At 36.1% G+C, this 21,714-nt stretch overlaps 1 protein-coding gene across 1 annotated transcript in view; it reads left to right on the top strand.

Annotated features, from left to right (window-relative positions):
- MEIKIN (meiotic kinetochore factor) overlaps positions 1-21,714 on the top strand; it is a 90,373-nt gene that overhangs the window by 50,212 nt on the left and 18,447 nt on the right. Inside the window, exons 10-11 of the mRNA XM_032837677.1 lie at positions 16,322-16,402; positions 19,298-19,417. Coding sequence (XP_032693568.1) covers positions 16,322-16,402; positions 19,298-19,417 — 201 coding nt within the window. The remainder of the gene's footprint in view (positions 1-16,321; positions 16,403-19,297; positions 19,418-21,714) is intronic.

Here is a 21,714-nt window from a genome sequence, read left to right as displayed (position 1 = left end):
AAAGCTATAATAAGAGATAATGTTATTACATAAAAATAAGGGGCCAGTTCATCAAGAGGATATAACAGTTGTAAATATATAAACATCCAATATTGAAGGACCTAAATATGTTAATCTTTAACAGGTCTGAAGGCAGAAGTAGACAACAATGCAATAGTAATAAGATACTTCAATACCCTACTATCCAACAATGAATAGATCACCCAGACAGAAAATCATTGAGAGAATAATGGATTTGAACAACACTTTAGACCAAATAGACCTAATAGACATATACAGAACATTTCATTCAACAATAGTAGAATCCACATTCTTGTCAGTGCACATGGAACATACTCCAGGATAGATCACATATTGCATCACAAAACAAGTTTTAACAAACATTAAGAAGATTGAAATTATATCAAGTATCTCTTCTGACATACTGGCATGACATTAGAAATGTATAACATAAGGAAAAGGGAAAATTCACAAATATGTGAAAATTAAATAACACATTTTTGAATAACTAATGAGTCAAAGAAGAAATCAAGAGATATCAAAAAAATCTTAAGACAAATAAAAATAGAAACACTACATACCAAAACTTATGGGATGCTGCAAAAGTAACAGTAAGATAGAATTTTATTATGATAAATACCTACATTATGAAAAAATTAAGATCTCAAACATGCAACCTAACCTTATACTACAAAGAACTAGAAAAAGAACAAAGTCCGAAGCAGAATGAAGGAAATAAAAATAAGAGAAGAAATAAATGAAATAGAGATTAGAAAGGCAATAAGAATCATTAACAAAACTAAGAGCCAGTTTTATTAAAAGATAAACAATGGAAAAACTTTAGTCTAAGAAAAAAGAGAAATGACTCATTAATAAAATTATCAATGAAAGATAAGACATTATGGTGCATACCACAGAAATACAAAGGAACATAACAGACTACTATGAATAATTATATACCAAAAAATTAGATAACTTAGAAGATATAGATAAATTCCTAGAAACAGAAACTTACCAAGACTGAATCATGAAATAACAGAAAATCTGAAAAGACAATAAAAAGCAAGGAAATGGAATCAGTAATAAAAAGATCTCCAGCAAATAAAAGGGACCAGATGACTTCACTGGTGAATTCTACCAAATGTTTAAAGAAGAATTAATAACAGTCCTTCTTAAACTTTTCTAAAAAACTGAAGAGGAAGGAACACTTCCAAACTCATTTTAGAAAGCTGGAATTACTGTGATACCAAATCTAGGCAAGAACACTGAAAGAAAAGAAACTTACAGGCCAATATCCCTGATGAACATAGATTTAAAAATCCTCAAGAAAATACTAGCAAACCATATTTAAGAACACAATGAGAAGATCATATACCATGATCAAATAGGATTTATCCTTGAGATGCAGGGATAATTCAACATAAGAAAATCAATTAATGTGATAACCCACATTAACAGAATGAAGGATAAAAATCATATGATCATCTCAATAGATGTAGAAAAGCACTGGACAGAATTCAACATCCTCTCATGATAGAAACATTCAACAAATTAGGTGTAGAAGGAATATACCTAAACATAATAAAGGCTATATATAACAAGCCCACAGCTGATGTCATACTCAATGGTGAAAAGTTAAAAGTCATTTTTCTAAGATCAGGAATAAGAAAAGATGTTCACTCTTGCTATGTCTTTTCAACATAGTACTGCAAGTTTAGCCAGAGCAATTAGGTAAGAAAAAGAACCAAAAATCCTCCATATAAGAAAGGAGGAAATGAAATTATCCTTTGTAGATGGGATGATCTTATATACTGAAAACCCTAAAGGCTCCACTGAAAAACTGTTAGAAGGTAAATAAAATCAGTAAGGTTACAGAATATAAAATCAATGTACAAAGATCTGTTGTGTTTCTATACACTAGCATCAAACTCTTTGGAAGTAAAATTAAAAAAGCAATTCTCTGAGATAAGAGAAAAAATATATGAATATATATAAGAAAACATATATATATAAGAGAAAAAAATATATAAAATATATATTGGTTTCTGCCCCCATTTCCTGGCACAGAGCTCCTAAACACTTGTAATTTCCTAAGTGATGAAGAAAACCAGGAGCATCTCTTGTTTTAATATTTTGTTTTTTTACTTCCTCCCTCACAGAGGGCTCCTAAAACCTTTGTAATTCCTAATTGATAAGAATACTAGAAGATCTTTTTGGAGTGCCTGGGTGGTGCAGTTGGTTTGGCACCCACTCTTGGTTTTGGCTCAGGTCTTGATCTCAGGGTCATGAAATTGAGTCCCACATCAGGCTCCATGCTCAGTGTAGAGTCTGCTTGGGACTCTCTACCCCTGTCCCCACTCTGTTTCTCTCTCTCTCTCTAATACATAAATAAATATTTAAAAAAAAAAAAAAGAATACTAAAGGATGTTTTGTTCATGAGACAACTCTGAGTGGACTCCTACATGGCTCCTGGAAGGGGGTTGGTCATCAGAAAGACCAAGCCATAATTAGAAGCTTAAAATTTTCAACCCAGTTACCCCCTCTCCAAAGAGGAGAAAGGGGCTTGAGTGAAGTTAGTAACTGATTATGCCTATGTGAGAAGGCCTCCATAAAAATTCAAATGGTAGGGGATTTGGAGATCTTGTAGGTCAGTGAACACAACCACACCAGGAAGGTGACAGAGCAGAACTCCATGGTGGCAGATGTTTCTATACTTGGGACCCTCCTAGACCTTCCTCTGTGTTCATATGTATCCTTTATCATAACCTTTAATAAATTAGTAAATGGAAGTAAGTGTTTCCCTGACTTATATGAGCTGCTCTAGCAAATTAATTGAACCTGATGATGGGGTGATAGAGGCTTTCAGTTTGTAGGCAAATTGTACAGAAGTTGAGGAAAACCCGGGCACCTAGTACTTGTGATTGGCATCTGAAGTAGGGTAGGAGCAGTCTTGTGGGACTGAGCCCTAAACCTATGGGATCTGACCCATCTCCAGGGAGACAGTATTAAGATTGAGTTGAATTGTAGGACACCTACCTGGTGTTGCAGAGAATTTCCTGTTTTGGTAAAAACCCCAAACACATTTAGTGACTAGAGGTATCAGAAGTATAAGTACTTTAGGACACTCATAGGAGAAAGATTCACTGGGAGAGAAGAACTGTGGTTTTTCCTTCAAAAGTCCCATTCATAATCTCATCAAAAACAATAAAATACTTAGAGATAAATTTAACCAAGGAGATAAAGGACCTGTACACTACCAACTCTAAGACACTGATGAAAGTAACTGAAGAACACACAAATTAATGGAAAGATATCCCATATTTTTAGACATGAAGAATTTATATTATGAAATTGTCCATCCTAATCAAAGCAATCTACAGAGGCAGTGTAATCCCATTTAAAGTTCCAATCATGTTTTTCTCAGAAATAGAAAAACTCTACTTAAATTTGTTTGGAACCACTTAAGACCCCAAATAACCAAAGCAATCTTGAGAAAGAAGAACAAAGCTGGAGACATCACATTCTTGATTTTAATATATATTACAAAGCTATAGAAATGGAAACATTATGGCTCTGGCATAAAAAGAATCACTTAGACCAGTAGAACAGAATAGAGAGACCAGAAATAAACCCACATTTCTACAGCCAATTGATTTTTGACAAGGGTGCCAAGACCACAAATTGGAGAAAGTATAGTCTCTTCAATAAATGGTAATGGGAAAGGTGGACATTTACATGCAAAAGAATGAGACGGGACTCCTATCTTATACCACTCACAAAAAGTTAAGTCAAAATGGATTAAGGACTTAAATATAAGACCTGAAACCATAAAACTCCTAGAAGAAAACATAGGGCAAAACCTCCTTGACATTGATCTTGGCAATGATTTCTTTGATAAGACACCAAAAGAACATTTGAAAAAATACTAAAGTAAAAGGTAGTGAGACTACATTAAGCTAAAGAGCTTTTACACTGCAAAGGAATTAATCAGTAAGTTGAAAATGCAAGCCACAGAATGGGAGAAAATATTTGCAAATCATGTATCTTATAAGGGGTTAATATTCAAAATATTTAAAGAACTTGTACAACTCAATGCCAAAAAACCAAAAAATCCAATTTTAGAACAGGCAAAATACCTGAATAGATGTTCTCCCAAAGAAGACATAGATGCTGCCAAAAGGTACATGAAGAGGTGCTGAATATCACTAATAATCAGAGAAATGCAAATGCAAACCACAAATGACACCTGTTAGGATGGCTAATATCAGAAACACAAGAGATAACAAATGTTGGCAAAGATGTGCAGAAAAGGGAATCCTTAAATACTGTTAGTGGGACTGTAAATTAGTACAAGTATTATAGAGAACCATATGGTGGTTCTTCAAAAAAATAAAAAGAACTACGATGTGATCCTGCCATTCTACTTCTGGATATATATCCAAAGGAGAAAGAAAATGAAATGGGTATCGCAAGGGATAGATATCTGCATTCCCCTGTTCACTGCAGCATTATTCACAATAACCAAGATATGAAAACAGCCTAAAAGTCCTTCAATGGATGAATGGATAAAGAAAATATGGTATAGATATAGATATAGATATAGGAATATTATTGTCATAAAAAGAAGAAAATCTTGCATTTACAATCACATACATGAACCTGAAAGACCTATGTTAAATGAAATAAACCAGAGGAAGACAAATACTGCATAGTATCACTTATATGTGGAATCCTAAAAAACAAAAAACAAAGCCAATTTCATAGAAACAGAGAATAGAAAATATAATGGTAGTTGCCAGGGTCTAGGCCTCTGGGGAAATGGGAAGATGTAGGTCAAAAGGTACAAACTTTCATTTATAAGAATAAGTTCTGAGAATCTAATGTACAGCATGGTGATAATTATAATACAATATTATTTACTTGAAAGTTACTGAGAATAGCTCTTAAGCTTTCTCACCACACACACACACACACAATTTATATGTTAGGTGGTGGATATGTTAATGATCTTGGTCATTTGGCAATGTTTATGTGTATCAAATCATTAAAATCACTTAAAATATATACAACTATATTTGTCAGTTTTTCCTCATTAAATGTTGGGGTGGGGGGGAAGTGGGGAAGTAATGATTATGTATGGAACTTGACTCTGAGGGGAAATTGAGAAAAAGCACAGTAACTAGAAGGAGAGGCAGGGTCAGAGGAAATATGTTTTGTTGTGTTTGCTAAATCATTTTTGAAGGCTATTGGGAATGATGGAAATGAGGAAGAGGGGTTAGCTGAATGTAACCCAGTGGGCAACTGGAGCCTCTATGACCTAGTGATCTAGTTGAAGTTGGCCTGAATTTCACTTCTTTAGCCTAAAACAATAAAACATCTTCCCCATACTTTCTGTTTACTTTTCCATGCTTCTTCACTTCCTCGAAGTTACATTTCCCTTTCTGGCTTACATACAAACTGTCTCAATTTCATACTCTATCAATTCACATACACAGGTACACACACACGTGTATACAAATCAAGGATCTTATAATTTAAATGTGTCACATCTTGATTAAATGCCATTTCTTATGCTCTTGTATGATCTGTTCCTTCTCAAAACTGTGCTCCTAGTAGGTGGTTCCTGACTATAGTTTTATCATCCTTGGGATGCTGGTGTTTAAGAACTTTCCTATAGTTCTCAAATCAAGATATACAAATGGCCAATAAACACATGAAAAGATGCTCTTATGATTAGTCATTAGGGAAATGCAAATCAAAACCACAATGAGAGATTACTTAATACCCATTATGATGACTGTAATTTATAAGATAGCCAATGAAAAATTATAATAATAATAACTGTTGCATCCTACAGCTTGGATGAACCTTGAAAAACAAAGAAGCTGGTCAAAAAGACCACATATTATATAATTCCATTTGGGTAGGCAAATAAAGACTAGTGGTTACATAGGTCTAGTGGGAGGTAGAATGGAGACTTACTGCTAATGGGTATGGAGTTTCTTTTAGGGGGAACAAAAATGTTCTAAAATTAGGCTCTGGTGGAGGAGGAGTTGATATTGCAGAGGATTAAGAGGACACTAAGCTTGTCTTGTCCCTCTAATATAGCTAGATAGTTACCAAATCATTCCAAACACCCAAGAAAGCAGTTGGAGATCTGAGAACAAAAACTGCAAGTCTACAAGTAGGAAAGCAACCACCTTTTGGAAAATTATTTTGACCAACAGACCAAAACATACCCAGGATCTAGTTTTGTTGTTGTTGTTTCTTTTCTTCTTTTCTTTTCTGGACAAAATGACGAGATGGAGAAATTTGCTCCAAAACAAAGAAAAGGAGGTAGTACTCATGGCCAGGGATTTAATCAATACAGATGTAAGTAATATGTCTGAACTAGAATTTAAAACAAAGACTATAAGGATACTAGCTGGGGTTGGAAAAAAGCATAGAAGACACTAGAGAATCCCTTACTGCAGAAATGAAAGAAAATCTAGTCAGGCTGAAAAATAAATGCTGTAACTGAGATGCAATCCCAAGTGGAGGTCATAAAAATGAGGATGGATGAAGCAGAGCAGTGAGTCAATGATATAGAAGATAAAATTATGGAAAATAATGAAGCTGAAAAGAAGAGGGAAAGAAAAGTAATGGATTATGAAGGACTTAGGGAACTCAGTGACTTATTAAAACATAATACCAGCCCGGTGATGGGTATTAAGAAGGGCGTGTTTTGCATGGAGCACTGGGTGTTATATGTAAACAATCTTGGAATACTACATCAAAAACTAGTGACATACTGTATAGTGGCTAACATAACATATTTTTTTAAATATTTAAATAAAAAAATAAAACATAATACCATTCATATCATAGGAGCCCCAGAAGATGAAGAGAGAGAAAAAGGGGCAGAAGGTTTATTTGAACAAATTATAGCTGAAAACTGAAAAGACAATAGTCATAAAAATCCAAGAAGCACAAAGATCTCCCATTAAATTCAACAAAAGCCGACCATCACCAATGAGAAAAAAAGTCCTTAACCTAAAAGGGAAGACAAATCAGGTTTGCAGCAGATCTGTCCACAGAAACCTGACAGACCAGAAAAGCATGGAAGGAAATATTCAATATGCTGAATGGGAAAAATATGCAGCCAAGAATTCTTTATCCAGCAAGGCTGTCATTCACAATAGAAGGAGAGTTAAAGAGTTTCCCAGACAAACAAAAACTAAAGGAGTTCCAGACCACAAACAATCCTGCAAGAAATTTGACTCTTTGAATGGAACTCTTTGAGTGGAGGGAAAAAAAAAAAGGCCCAAAGCAAAAAGACCAGAAAGGACCAGAGAATAGCACCAGAAACCCAATTCTACAGGTAACACAACAGCACTAAATTCATATCTTTCAATAATTTCTGAGTATAAATGGACTAAATGCTCCAGTCAAAAGGCATAGGGTGTCAGAATGGATAGAAAAACAAATCCATCTATATGCTGCCTATAGGAGACTCATTTTAGACCTAAAGACACCTACAAACTGAAAGTGAGGGGATGGAGAACCATCTAGTATACTAACGGACATTGAAAGAAAGCTGGAGTAGTCATACTTATATCAGACAAACTAGATTTTAAAACAAAGTCTGTAACAAGACATGAAAAAGGGCATTGTATAATGATTAAGGGGTCTATCCATCAAGACGATTGAACAGTTGTGAATATTTATGCCCCCAACTTGGGAGTATCCAAATATATAAATCATTTAATAATAAACATAAAGAAATTAATTGATAATAATACAATAACAGTAGGGGACTTTAACGCTCCACTCACGACAATGGACAGATTGAAAATCAGCAAGGAAACAATGACTTTGAATGACACAGTGAACCAGATGGACTTAAGAGGTATATTCAGAACATTTCATCTTAAAGCAGCAGAATACAGATTCTTTCTGAGTGCACATGGAGCATTCTCCAGAATAGATCACATACTGGGTCACAAATCAGCCCTCAACAAGTACAAAAAGATTAAGATCATACCATGCATATTTTCAGACCACAATGCTATGAAACCTGAAGTCAATCACAAGAAAAAATTTGGAAATACTACACATACATGGAAGTTAAAAAGCGTCTTCCTGTAGAATTAATGGATTACCAGGAGATTAAAGAAGAAATAAAAAAATATGTGGAAGCACAGGAAAATGAGAACACGACAGTCCAAAACCCTTGGGTTGCAGTAAATGCAGTCCTAAGAGGGAAGTATATTGCAATATAGAACTACCTCAAGAAAAGTATCAACTACACAACCTAACTTTACACCTAAAAGAACTAGAAAGGGAACAGCAAATAAAGCCTAAAGCTAGCAGAAGAAGGAAAATAATAAAGATTAGAGCAGAAATAAAGGATCTAGAAACAAACAAAACAAAAAACTATAGTAGAACTGATTAACAAAACCAAGAGCTGGTTCTTCAAAAGAATTAATAAAATTGATAAACTCCTAGCCAGTCTTATTCAAAAAGGAAAGAGAAAGGACCTAAATAGATAAAATTATGAATGAGAGAGGAGAGATCACAACCAACATCACAGAAATGCAAACAATTATAAGAGACTACTATGAGCAATTATATGCCAAAAATTTAGGCAATCTGGAAGAAATGGACAAATTCCTAGAAACATGTAAACTACCAAAACTGAAACCACAAGAAATAGAAAACCCGAACAGACCCATAACCAGCGAAGAAATTGACTCAGTAATCAAAAATCTCCTACCAAACAAAGTCCAGGGCTGGATGGATTCCCAGGGGATTTCTGACAGACATTTAAAGGATAGTTAATACCTATTCTCCTCAAACTGTTCCAAAAAATAGAAATGGGAGGAAAACTTCCAAATTCATTCTATGAAGCTAACATTACCTTGATTCCAAAACCAGACAAAGACCCCACTGAAAAGGAGAATTATAGGGGCACCTGGGTGGCTCAGTGGATTAAGCCTCTGCCTTCGGCTCAGGTCATGATCTCGGGATTCTGGGATCGAGCCCCACATCGGGCTCTCTGCTCAGCAGGGAGCCTGCTCCCCCCCCCCTCTCTGCCTGCCTCTCTGCCTGCTTGTGATCTCTCTCTCTGTCAAATAAATAAATAAAATCTTTAAAAAAAAAAAAAAGGAGAATTATAGCCCAATATCCCCAGTGAACATGGATGCAAAATTCTCAAAAAAGTACTAGCAAATTGAATTCAACAGTACATTAAAAGAATTATTGACCATGATCAAATGGGATTTATTCCTGGGCTGTAAGGGTGGTTCAACATTTCGCAGATCAGTCAGCATGATACACCATGTTAAGAAAAGAAAGGGGGGCGGGCGCCTGGGTGGCTCAGTTAGTTAAGCAACAGCCTTCGGCTCAGGTCATGATCCTGGAGTCCTGGGATCAAGTCCCGCATCCGTCTCCGTGCTCATCAGGGAGTCTGCCCCTCCCTCTGACCCTCTCCCCTCTCATGCTCTCTCTCTCTCTCTCTCTCTCAAGTAAATAAATAAAATCTTTTTTAAAAAGAAAAGAAAAGAAGGATAAGAACCAAATGATTCTCTGTGTAGATGCAGAAAAATCTTTTGACAAAATACAGTATTCTTTCTTCATAAAAACCCTCAACAAAATAGGGATAGATGGAACATACCTCAGCATCATAAAGACCACATACAAAAGACCCACAGCTAATATCATCCTAAATGGGGACAAACAGAGCCTTTCCCTTAGGGTTAGGAGCAAGACAAGGATGTCCACTCTCACCATTTCTATTTAATATAGTACTAGAAGTCTTAGCCTAGCAATCAGACAAGAAAAAGAAGTAATAGGTATCTAAATTGTCAAGGAAGAAGTCAAGCATTCACTATTTGCAGATGACAGGGAAATCTATGTAAGAAAACAAAAGACTCCACCAAAAAAGTTGCTAATACTAATACATGAATTTACAGGCACCTGGGTGGCCCAATGGGTTAAGCCTCTGCCTTCAGCTCAGGTCATTATCCCAGGTTTCTGGGATAGAGCACTGCATTTCTCTCTCAGCAGGGGGCTTGCTTCCCCCTCCACCTCTTCCTGCCTCTCTGCCTACTTGTAATCTCTCTCTCTCTGTCAGATAAATAAATAAAATCTTTAAAAGAAAAGAAAACTGTAGAACACTTATGAAAGAAATTGAAGAAGACAAGAGAAATGGAAAAGTATTCCATGCTCATGGATTGGAAGAAGAAACATTATTAAAATGTGTATATTACCCAAAGCAATCGACACATTTAATGCAATCCCTATCACAATACCACCAGCATTTTTCACAGAGCTAGAACAAACAGTCCGAAAATTTGTATGGAACTACAAAGACCTTGAATAGTCAAAGCAATTCTGAAAAAGAAAAACAAAACTGGAGGCATCATGATTTCGTATTTTAAGCTATATTGTAAAGCTGTAGTCATCAAGACAGTATGGTACTGGTACAAAAACAGATACATAGGTCACTGGAACAGAATAGAGAACCCAGAAATGGACCCACAACTCTATGATCAACTAATTTTCAACAAAGCGGCAAAGAATAAAAGACAGTCTCTTCAACAAATGGTGTTGGGGAAACTGGACAGTGACATGCAGAGGAATGAAATTGGACCACTTTTTTACACCAACACAAAAATAAATTCAAGATGGATGAAAGACTTAAATTGAGACAGGAAACCATCAATATCCTAGAGAAGAACACAGGCAGAAACCTCTTTTACTTCGGCTGTATCAACTTCTTACTTAGATACGTCACTGGAGGCAAGGGAAACAAAAGCAAAAATGAACTATTGAGACTTCATCAAGATAAAAAGCTTTTGCACAGCACAGGTAACAATCTATAATACTAAAAGTCAGTTTCCAGAATGGGAAAAGATATTTGCAAATGACATATCTTATAAAGGGTATCTAAAATCTATAAAGAACTTATCAAACTCAACACCCAAAAACTAAATAATCAAGTTAAGAAATGGCAGAAGACATGAATAGACACTTTTCCAAAGAAGACATCCAGATGGCTTACAGATACATGAAAAGATATTCAACATCACTCATCCTCAGGGAAATACAAATCAAAACCATGATGAGATATTAATTCACACCTGTCAGAATGACTAAAATTAACAACACAAGAAACAACAGGTGTTGGCGAGGATGCAGAGAAAGGAGAATCCTTGTGCACTGTTAGTGGGAATGCAAACTGTGCAGCCACTCTGGAGAACAGTTTGGAGTTTCCTCAAAAAGTTAAAAATAGCACTACCATATGATCCAGCAATTGCACTGCTAGGTATTTATCCAAAGGATACAAAAATACAGATTTAAGGGGTACATGCACCCCGATATTTATAGCAGTGTTATGAACAATAGTCAAATTATGGAAAGAGCCCAAATGGCTGTCTACTGATGAGTGGATACAGAAGATATCAACACACACACACACACACACACACACACACACACACACACACGCACACAGGAATATTCATCAATCATCAAAAAGGATGAAATCTTGCCATTTGCAACTACATGGATGGAACTAGAATGTATTATGCTCAGTGAAATAAGTCGGTCAGGGGAAGAGAAATACTATATGATCTCATTCATATGTGGAATTTAAGTAAGAAATAAGATGAATATATGGGAAGGAGGAAAAGGGGGAAAAAAAAAAAGGAGAGAGGGAAACAAGCCAGCAGTGACTCTTAACAATAGAGAACAAAGCGAGGGTTGATGGATGGGTGAACTCAGTGAGTGATGGGTATTTAAAGAGGGCATTTCTTGTGATGAGGACTGGTTTGTTTGTTCGTTTGTTTTTTAAAATTTTATTTATTTATTTGACAGAGAGCACAGTAGGCAGAGAGACAAGCAGAGAGAGAGGAGGAAGCAGGCTCCCCACTGAGCAGAGAGCCCGATGTGGGGCTCCATCCCAGGACCCTGGGATCATGACCTGAGCCAAAGGCAGAGGCTTCAACCCACTGAGCCACCCATGCGCACCTAGCACTGGTTTTATGAAGTGATAAATCACTAAATTCTACTCCAGAAATCAATATTGCGCTCTATGTTAACTAAAACTTAAATCTAAAAAATAAATAAAAATTAAAAATCAATATACTGAAAACCATTGAATTTTACTCTTAAAATGGGTGAGTTTTATGGTATGTGAATTATATCTCAATAAAGCTGTTTCAGAAAACCTCAACAAATTCCATATACTATTATGTGGAAGAGGGAAGTCTTTGAAAAGATGAGTAAAGACAGGATCCAGAATACAAGTGGAGGAACTGGCCTTTGAAAGAGGAAGAATATTAAAAAAAAAAAAAAAGAGGAGAGATATTACCATTATGCTATATTTGTAAAAGTAGTGGTGTAGTGGTAGCAGCATGGGCTTTGTGCTTAGAAGGATCTCACATTTCATTTAATGCTCTGCTGTTGCCCTGACATTTTTAATAGTTTTCTTAAACAAGAGGCCCCACATTTTTAGTTTGTACCAGGTCCCCCAAATTGAGTCCCCCCAATTGAGTCCCGAAATCTTTTGATTTCTTCTGTTGTTGTTGGGCAATGTTGTTGGGTAATGTTGGGTAATGTCAGCTGAGAATGGAAGGGATTATTTCACTCTCATCTCAGAATCCAGATAAATGTAGAAATATTTCCAGTCTGTGGTTTTTCCTTTTGAGTTTGTGGTGACTTTGATATGTCCAGCGCTTAGTTGCAGTGGAGGTACGGAAGATGTTGATGTCATCTAGGAGTCATCTAGGGTTGGGGGTTTGTCAGACATCTGTGATAGAAGGAGAAAGCGTTAATGACAATGATGGAAGGTGATAGATGAGGGAGGAATGAAAGGAGAAGGATAATGTATGAAGATAAGTGGTAGGATCAGTAAGTTGGAGATTTCATTGAGGGAGGAGTTTATATCATGAAGATAATTGAACATGGGTTGGAAGGATATAAGAAACTATTCAAATTGGCAATTCTCTAATTTCTGTTGATGGTAAGAGCTGTGTTTGATTTATGTACTGACTAAAATGCCATGAGGGGAAAAGGTTATTGAGAATGCAGAGGTCAAGCAACTGGGAGGCCAGTTGGTTAGATGGATTATCAATTTGTGTGATGAAATTGCTGAAAATAATATATGAGGGAAATGGATCGGTAGATGCCAGTAAGTACCTTGCTCTTTGCTGCATACCCTTGTTCTTTTCTTGGCTTAGAATGAACCTTATAGCTCCTTGGTTTCCTTCCTTCCTTCCCCTCCCCTCCCTCTACCTTCTCTTTATCCTCTAAGCCATAACTCAAAATACTGTCATTCTTTCAAGACTCAACTCAAATTGTACCTCCTCAGTTATGTTGAATATATGTAAACTGGGAATACTATTATAAATACATCTCAGAAGCACTGGACAAGTTACATAGGACAAGCAGTTACTCAGCAGTCTGCAGTTTTAGTCAGGGATTAATTGGTAAAGCAACACACTTTTTTGTAGTTGTAGCTTCCTGATGTCTTAATACTTTTGGTTTCTTAAATGAAGATTATTACATAATAAATACATTTATATAAATGTATTTGACATTTTCTCTAAAATTTAGTTTTAACCATTGGCAGATGGACAGATCTCATTACATATTTTTTACTGAACACTGTTTGGGAGATGTTACCTTAAATGTGGTAGGGAAATTTTTTGAGTTGTGTGTATTTTAAGCTGTTTTGTCTTTTAATAGATTTTATTTTTTAATACATAGAAAACTTTACTTTTTTTAACAAAAGTATCTTTAACTTGAAAACTTTTTCAAGTTGAGAGAATAACAATAGAATTATCTATCTATAAATTTATATGTATATATGATTGATGTATATACCCTATTTTAATCATAATACTTACAACATATTTCTATCACAATAAAATATCTGAGAAGTGCTACAAATGTTTTTATAGTACTATGAAGTGTATTTCATGAATATGAATTTGTTTCAGCCAGAAAATGATCCTGAACCTAGAAATACATATTTTCAAACAAAGTTAAGGTCTCATCATGTAAAAATCAAGGTTCCTTCAAGTAGATCAATTACCAAAGTTCCATTGTCTCATCTCCTGGAACCTGCATTGGTAAGCCCTGATCTTCTATTAAATAATTCTTGAAAAGCATATACCAAGGAAATGTACTTATTGGAAAGATTTAGATATGCCTAACTTCTTAACAAATCTAGGGGAAAAAATGCAGAGAGCTTTATGTTTACAACTATACACAGATTAAAAAAATAGATTGTCAGTTAACAATTGTGTGTCTTGGGACCACTGGGAAGCAGATATTCAAGCAGAATTGAGTTCAAGTGGTGTACTGAAAGGGGTAATACCTGAGGAAGGAGCAGGGAGAAAGCTGCATTGGGCAGGAATAGTCTCAGCCCTCAATGCCAAAAGCTCTCCCATTTCAAGGTCTGGAGCAAAGATTATCCATTACAGGATTCTTACGTTGCTTCCTATGCTCAAACCTTGGCTGAGGGTTGCCTGAGAAGATGATGGGCTCAACCTGAAAGCTGAAGCAGATTCCAGAGAAGTTGCAATGGGCCAGGGGGTGGCTGTCACCTAACTGCACTCCTTGCAGTGGAACAGCAGTTTCTTTGTTCAGGGAGATCTGCCCAGAGCACCTCCATGGCAGCCACAATGATAAATAATAACTGTCACGGAGTATCTCCTACTCTACAGGCTCTCTTTACATGTATTCTTTGTAACTGTTGTACAGCAATCCTTAGGAGTAGAATAATCCCTGTTGTTCAGATGAAGAGAAGATAAAATAGCTAATGAATTAGAGAGCTGACATATTCAGTGTGCCAGGGAAATATACCCATAAAATTTTTTTGATAGAAAATTTCCTAGTAAATGATCCCATATTACATCTTGAACAACTAGTTTAAGAAATGTTAAGCCAGAGGGGCACCTGGGTGGCTCAGTGGGTTAAAGCCTCTGCCTTCGGCTCAGGTCGTGATCTCAGGGTCCTGGGATCGAGCCCCGCATCGGGCTCTCTGCTCAGCGGGAAGCCTGCTTCCTCCTCTCTCTCTGCCTGCTTCTCTCCCTACTTGTGATCTCCGTCTGTCAAATAAATAAATAAAATCTTAAAAAAAAAAAAAAAGAAATGTTAAGCCAGAAAGGAAAGGAAGAATGAAAAAAATGAGGAAAGAAAGAAGAAAGAAACCTAACATAAACTTTCCTGTGATGTTCAATTTCCAACTCTGGGTTCGTGTTCCAAAGTTGGCAGCATATAATAAACACCTATTCAAAGAGATTTATCAGAGGGACTGATTGTTTCATGGAATCCCAAAGTTGAAAAGATAGCTGACTGCTAGAAATAAAGTTATCTGTCTTCTCTCTTTTTGAATAATTGTGTCACTCTGTTTTACTGCTCTCCTTCTCTTTTTCCCTGGTTTTTGTCTCTTCGACTCCAGCTCTTTATTCTTTGTCTCTGCTTTGATCTCTCTCCATCTGCCCTTCTCTGTCTCTGACTCTGTTTCTCTGTCATTTCCTTTCTGTTCATAGTCTGTTGGTCTCCATCTTCTCCATCTTTCTTCTCCCTCCCTCTCTCTTCTTAGTGTTCCTCTCTTTTGTCTCTCATCCTCTCTCTCTTCCTTTCTTTTTCCCTCACCCACCTCATCTCTCCTCCTTTTCCCTCTCCCATCCCTCCCTTTCTCTCTTAACTTTTAGGACTCTCACCCTGTCTTTCTCTTGCTCTCTCACTCTTTCTTGATTTGTCCACCTGTCCAATATCTGTCTGCCTCTTTGCATATTCAGGAAATAGAAAATGAGTCTTTATAATTTCTCTAACTTTGATATTAAATAAATGGAAGTATGTATATGTATTTAAATGTATGTATTTTAAACCAATTATCCTTATTACATACATGTTTAACAGCTTCACGAAGAACTTATAATCCCTTTCCATGAAAAGTACAATAATATACTAGCAATTAAACAAATGCTAAAGGTAAAATAATTTTCTTAGCAGTAAAAAAGATAATTAAACACCATTTCCTAGTTCAAAACTTTAATTAGCTTTTCTTCCTAAATTAAGAGTGATTTCACCCAAAGTATTCTTGTAGTATTCTTGTGCCATGCAGAACTCTCAGTTCCTTGACCTAGCTTAAGCCAGAAAATTCTTTAGTTACTTGTCTAGTGGTTTAAATTTAATTAGCACATTAAAGTTTTATTAGTATGACACTTTATGATCTAGTCTACTAATTTGATATTGTGTTTTTACTGTATTAAATTAGTTTATTTATTTATGCTATTCAATCTCCTATTTCACAAAACACTGATAGACAACAAATTCTAGTATTCCTGATAAGAAAAGCAGAGGCCTCTTAACAAGTACACCATCTTCACAAACTGCTGGTTTAGTGGTAAGTATTAGCATTTGTCACTTTTAGTATCTATGTTTTGGTTCCCCCTCTTCCCTGTTATTCTGTTTCTGTCACACCAGGGAAATATTCTATTTAGGGAATAATGTCTATTTTTCTGTTGTATAGACTTGCTTTCGCTGGATGTACTCTATATACTGCTCTACATAAAAGAAAAATTAGAGGGGCACCTGGGTGGCTCAGTGGATTAAAGCCTCTGCCTTTGGCTCGGGTCATGATCCCAGGGTCCTGGGATTGAGCCCCTAGTTGGGCTCTCTGCTCCGCGGGGAGCCTGCTTCCTCCTCCTCTCTCTCTCTCTGCCTGCCTCTCTGCCTGCTTGTGATCTCTGTCAAGTAAGTAAATTTAAAAAAATTAGAATACTACAGCACCAACCAGGGTTTTCTTTTGTTTTGTTGTTGTTGTTGTTGTTGTTTGTTTTTTATTGTGGCACAATGTAACATAATGTTTAACATTTTTAACAATTTTTTTTGTTTGTTTGTTCGGTTTTTTTTTTGGAGAGAGACAGCATACAAGCAGGGTGTGGGAGGGGCAGAGAGCAAGAGAGAAAGAGAATCTTAAGCAGGCTCCACTCCCAGTGCAAAGCCAAACTTGGAGCTCTATTTCACAACCCTGAGATCATGACCTGAGCCAAAATCAAGAGTGGGACACTTAACTGACTGAGCTACCCAGTTCTAAAATTTACCATTTTATCCCTTTTTAACTGTATAGTTCAAGTACATTCACATGTTGTGCAACCATTACTTTTTTTAATGCAGATTTTCTTGCAAAGTTTTTCTTCTTGCAAAATTGAAACTCCATACATTAAACACTAAGTACCCATTTCTCCATCCCTCACTCCCTCTCAACCACGATTCTACCTTCCCCCTCTGAATTTGACTGCTCTATATACTTCATATAAGTGGAATCATACAGTATTTGTCCTTTTGTGACAGATTTCATTTAACATAGTGTTTCATCCATGTTGTAGCATATGTCAACTTTTTTCCTTTCTAGAGGCTGAATATATTCCATTGTATGTATATACCACATTTTGTTTATCTTTTCATCGGTCTGTGGACATTTGGGTTACTTCCAACTTTTGGCCAGTGTGAATAATGCTGCTTTGAACATGAGTGTTCAAATATTTCTTTTCTGTCTCTGTTTTCAGTTCTTCTGGTATACACTTTAAAGTGGAATTGCTGGATCAAATGGTAATTCTCATTTTTAACTTTTTGAGGAACTGACATACTGTTTTCCATAACAGCTGCTCTATTTTAAAGTCCCAGTAACAATGCACAATGGTTCCAATTTCTCTACATCCTTGCCAACACTTGTTATTTTCTATGTGTTTTTCAAAATAATCGCCATCCTCATGGGTGTGAGATGATATCTCATTGTGGTTTTAATTTGTATTTCCCTTATGGCTAGTGATGTTGAGCTTCTTTTCACATGCTTATTGGCCCTATTATCTTCTTTTAATAGATGTCTGTTCAAGTCTATTGCCCATTTCTTAATCAGCTTATTTATTTGTTGTTGAGTTATAAGAGTTTGTTTGTGTTTTTTTTTTTTCATGTATTCTCTATTTTAACCCCTTGTCAGATATATGGTTGGCAAATATTTTCTCTCATTCTATGGGTTACCTTTTCATTCTGTTGATAGTATTCTTTGAAGCACAAAAGCTTTAATTTTTATCTAGTCCAATTTATCTGTTTTTTTCCTTTTCCTGTGCTTTTGGTGTCATAGCTGAGAAATTATTGCAAAATTCAATGTTATTAAATTTTACCCCTCTGTTTTCTTCTAAGAGTCTTATAATTTGGCTCTCATCCAACCAGAGTTCTTCTTAGGCTCAACTAAACAATAGAAATACAACTTACAAGCAGGGCAGAAACAGGTGTTCCCCTTCAGTGGGATCAGTCTTCACAGAAGTCTATGGAGCAGTTGACTTAGCAGTTTGGGTACAGCTCAGACACAAGTAGATGAGATCCATATCTTTGTAATACCACACAGACATAGCTTCCAGTGTCCCCACTAGAGACATGCCAAATTACAAGAGTCAGGGAAATCCAAACTATGGTGCTTTTCATAAGGTTTATTTACATATAGTGCATTTATCATTTATTCATAGTGCAGTTATAGTTCTTCCTAGTCCAGATGCAATTTATCAATCAGACATCATTTTTACCATTAGCAATGTTGACATTGTTACTTTATCAGGTTCCATTAGGAACTGAGCATGAAAATTAAGCGAAGATCAGTTTTTCAAGCTGGGATGAAGGGTCCTTTATAGGTTTACTTATTCTGGCTATTTCATTTAAATGGAATCATATAATATGTGGCCTTTTGTGTCTGGCTTCTTTCACTTAACATAATGTTTTCTAAGTTCATCCATTTTATAACATACACTTTCTTCCTTACTTATGACTGAATGATATCCCATGGTAAGGATATACTACATTTTGTTTACTAATTTGTCAGTTTGGGGACATTTGAAAAATAATATTGCTATGAACGTTCACGTACAAGTTTTTATGTGAATATGTGCTTTCAGTTGTATTTTGTTTATGCTTAGAAGAGGAAGTAGAATTGCTGAGTCACATGGTAACTTATGTTTAACACTTTTTTTGTAGTGGGCTTTTTAAAACAGCTTTATTGAGGTATAATTAACATACCATACAATTCACCTATTTAGAGTGTGAAATGCAGTGTTTTTTTAGTATATTCACAGGTATGTGTAATCATCACCACAGTCAATTTTAGAATCTTTTTATCACCTCAGAAAGAAACTCCGTACTTTTTCCCAAGGAAATGCTTCTAATGAGATAACATTTCACCTTTAATTATGTAAAAAGAATTGTTTCTGCCACATTTGACATCTATAAGAGTAATATTTTTTTATAGATTGATTTGTCCTCAGTGCCAAAAACATCTTTTGAAGAACTATTTCCAAATGTCAGCAATTATGTTAATTCAAATGAAATTGTTCCTGTGTCAAATTTGCAAGAATGCTCTTCAAATGAGGTTAGTATTTTCCATTTTTTCTTCAATTATTGAAATTAATACTGTTATATTGGATACTTTGTTTATGAGATACTTTAAGAAATCTGTAACTCATTTGAGGCTAACATCATCCACATGAGGAGGCAGCTATCAGTTACAATTCTAAATAAAGAATGTTAGGCTGCCAGGGCCAGAACTCTACATTGTGAGGGCCTGAGGCTATTAAATTCTGAACTAGAGGAAACACTGTTAGCCTGCTTTGATCCATAGCTCTGTTTTCATCTGTACATATAAATTAATAATCACCAATTTCATTTTGTTAGGATGAATACACGGAAGTACTATGCTCCTTTGAAAAAGAAGACATAAAATTCATAAAACTAAGAGCCATGGGTGTGGGAATAGAGCTAGAGGATGAGCAGAAAAAGAGAGTACAGAAAGTGGGGTGGGGAGAAAGAAAGAGCCAGAAAGAAGGGACATGGGAGCAGACGGAGAGACAGAAGGACAGAGTGGGAGAAAGAGGCAGAGAGAAAAAGACATAAAAAGACAAAACTCAAGGGATATGTAGTGCTTCATTGTAGCTAGGCCTTTTCAGTGTGACTCTGTGATGAGGGTGGGAATCTGGATGGTGAGAGAAAGCTGGAGATGAGACTGTAAAGATAAACAAGGCCAAGATCTCAAAGGGTCTTTAATCCATATTAAGTAATTTGTATCTCTTTCCTGAGAGGAGCCAATAAAGAATTCTGAACAAGGGATGATATCATATGTCTTTCTGGCTCCAGAGGTGGAGAACAGATTATAAAAAGCTAAGACTAGAGATAGTTAGAGGGATAATTTCCTGGGAGAGAGAGAAAGAAAATGTAGGTAAGAGGTTGAAGGGAAGTAAAAATAGATTGAAGTAAGGAAGAAGTTGAGAAACACAAGATTATAGCCCATTATTGAGAGGCCAGGTGAAACTGGAAACTATTACCTCTCTTAAAAAGCATCTTTATTGAGGAATAATTTATATGCAATAAACTGCACATATTTAAAGTGTATAATTTGAAAATTTTCACCTATGTATGCAACTGTGAAACCACCAACACAGTCTAGATCATGAGAATATCTGTCAACCCAAAAGTTTCTTCCTCCTGTTTTATATTTTTTTCCTTCCTGCCCCTGTCACCCAAGCAACTACTGATCTAGTTACTGTAATTATAGTTTGGTTTACATTTTCTAAAGTTTTGGGGTCATTCAAGTGAGAGAGAGAGAGAATTTTTGGTCTGGTGTCTTTAACTCAGCGTAGTTATTTTTGAGACTCATTCATGTTGCTGAGTATATCAATACTTTGGTCATTTTTACTGCTAAGTAGTATTCCATTTATGGTACACAAAAGTTTATCCTTTTACCCATTTATGGACATTTGATCGTTTAGCTATTAGGAACATTCATGTACAAGTATTTGTATTACAAAGATTCTCTCTTTGATTGAACTTTAGTTAGGCTCTTCTGAGCCCTCTTCTCAACTAGGTCTTGTGTACATCCTTGCTGAGTATAGTTCTAGCAAGAATTTTCTCCCACCCTTGATATCTATTTCCCACCCTTGATCTGATCTGATTTGATCTGGCCTGCCTTTGACACTCTGGCCTCTTAGGTCTAATTGGGTTCCTGGATCTAGTTTCAAAGTGTGTGTATGTGTGTGTATAGGAGAGTTGCCCACACCTCCAACAGGCAATACTTCTGATATCAGCTGGGTGTCCTAGAATTCAATCCAATTTTGCACTATCTACCTGAAGATAGCTTTAGATTCCACAGGTAAAGGGCTTAGTTCCACAAAACCACCCTCTACTTGAGATGCCACTTGCCAGTCTAAGTTGTTAACTGTGCTTCTGACCAACTACCTATAAATCAGAAGTTCCCATGACCCCTCTCCTTGGATTTTATTAACTTACTGGAGAAGCTTACAAAAGTTAAAGAAACATTTTACTTACTTGATTACTGGTATATTGTAAAAGAATATAACTCAGGTATAGCCACGTGGAAGAAATGCATAGGGCAAGGTATGGGGAAAGGGCAAGGAGCTATACATGGATCGTACATACATATATACATTGTATGTTGTGCAGTTGAGGCTGGTGCTCCTTCTTGGGCAGAGATTTTAGTATTATGATAAGGTAAAGGTAACTGTCATTACGTGGGTCATTCCATAGTTTATCTGTACAGGCATAAATCAGGGAAGAGGGAGATGCTCAAACTGGTCTGGGGGTCTGAACCTTGGGAGCTTTTCCTTCAGGTAGTCATTATTTCTTGAGAGGTAGTTTGGTTCCCATTACAGGATG

This window comes from Lontra canadensis, unplaced genomic scaffold (assembly GCF_010015895.1).
Source record: "Lontra canadensis isolate GAN:19392208 unplaced genomic scaffold, GSC_riverotter_1.0 scaffold99, whole genome shotgun sequence".
Taxonomy (NCBI): Eukaryota; Metazoa; Chordata; class Mammalia; order Carnivora; family Mustelidae; genus Lontra; species Lontra canadensis.
The sequence above is the reverse complement of the archived record's forward strand: the minus strand, read 5'-3'. Positions and strand labels throughout refer to the sequence as shown.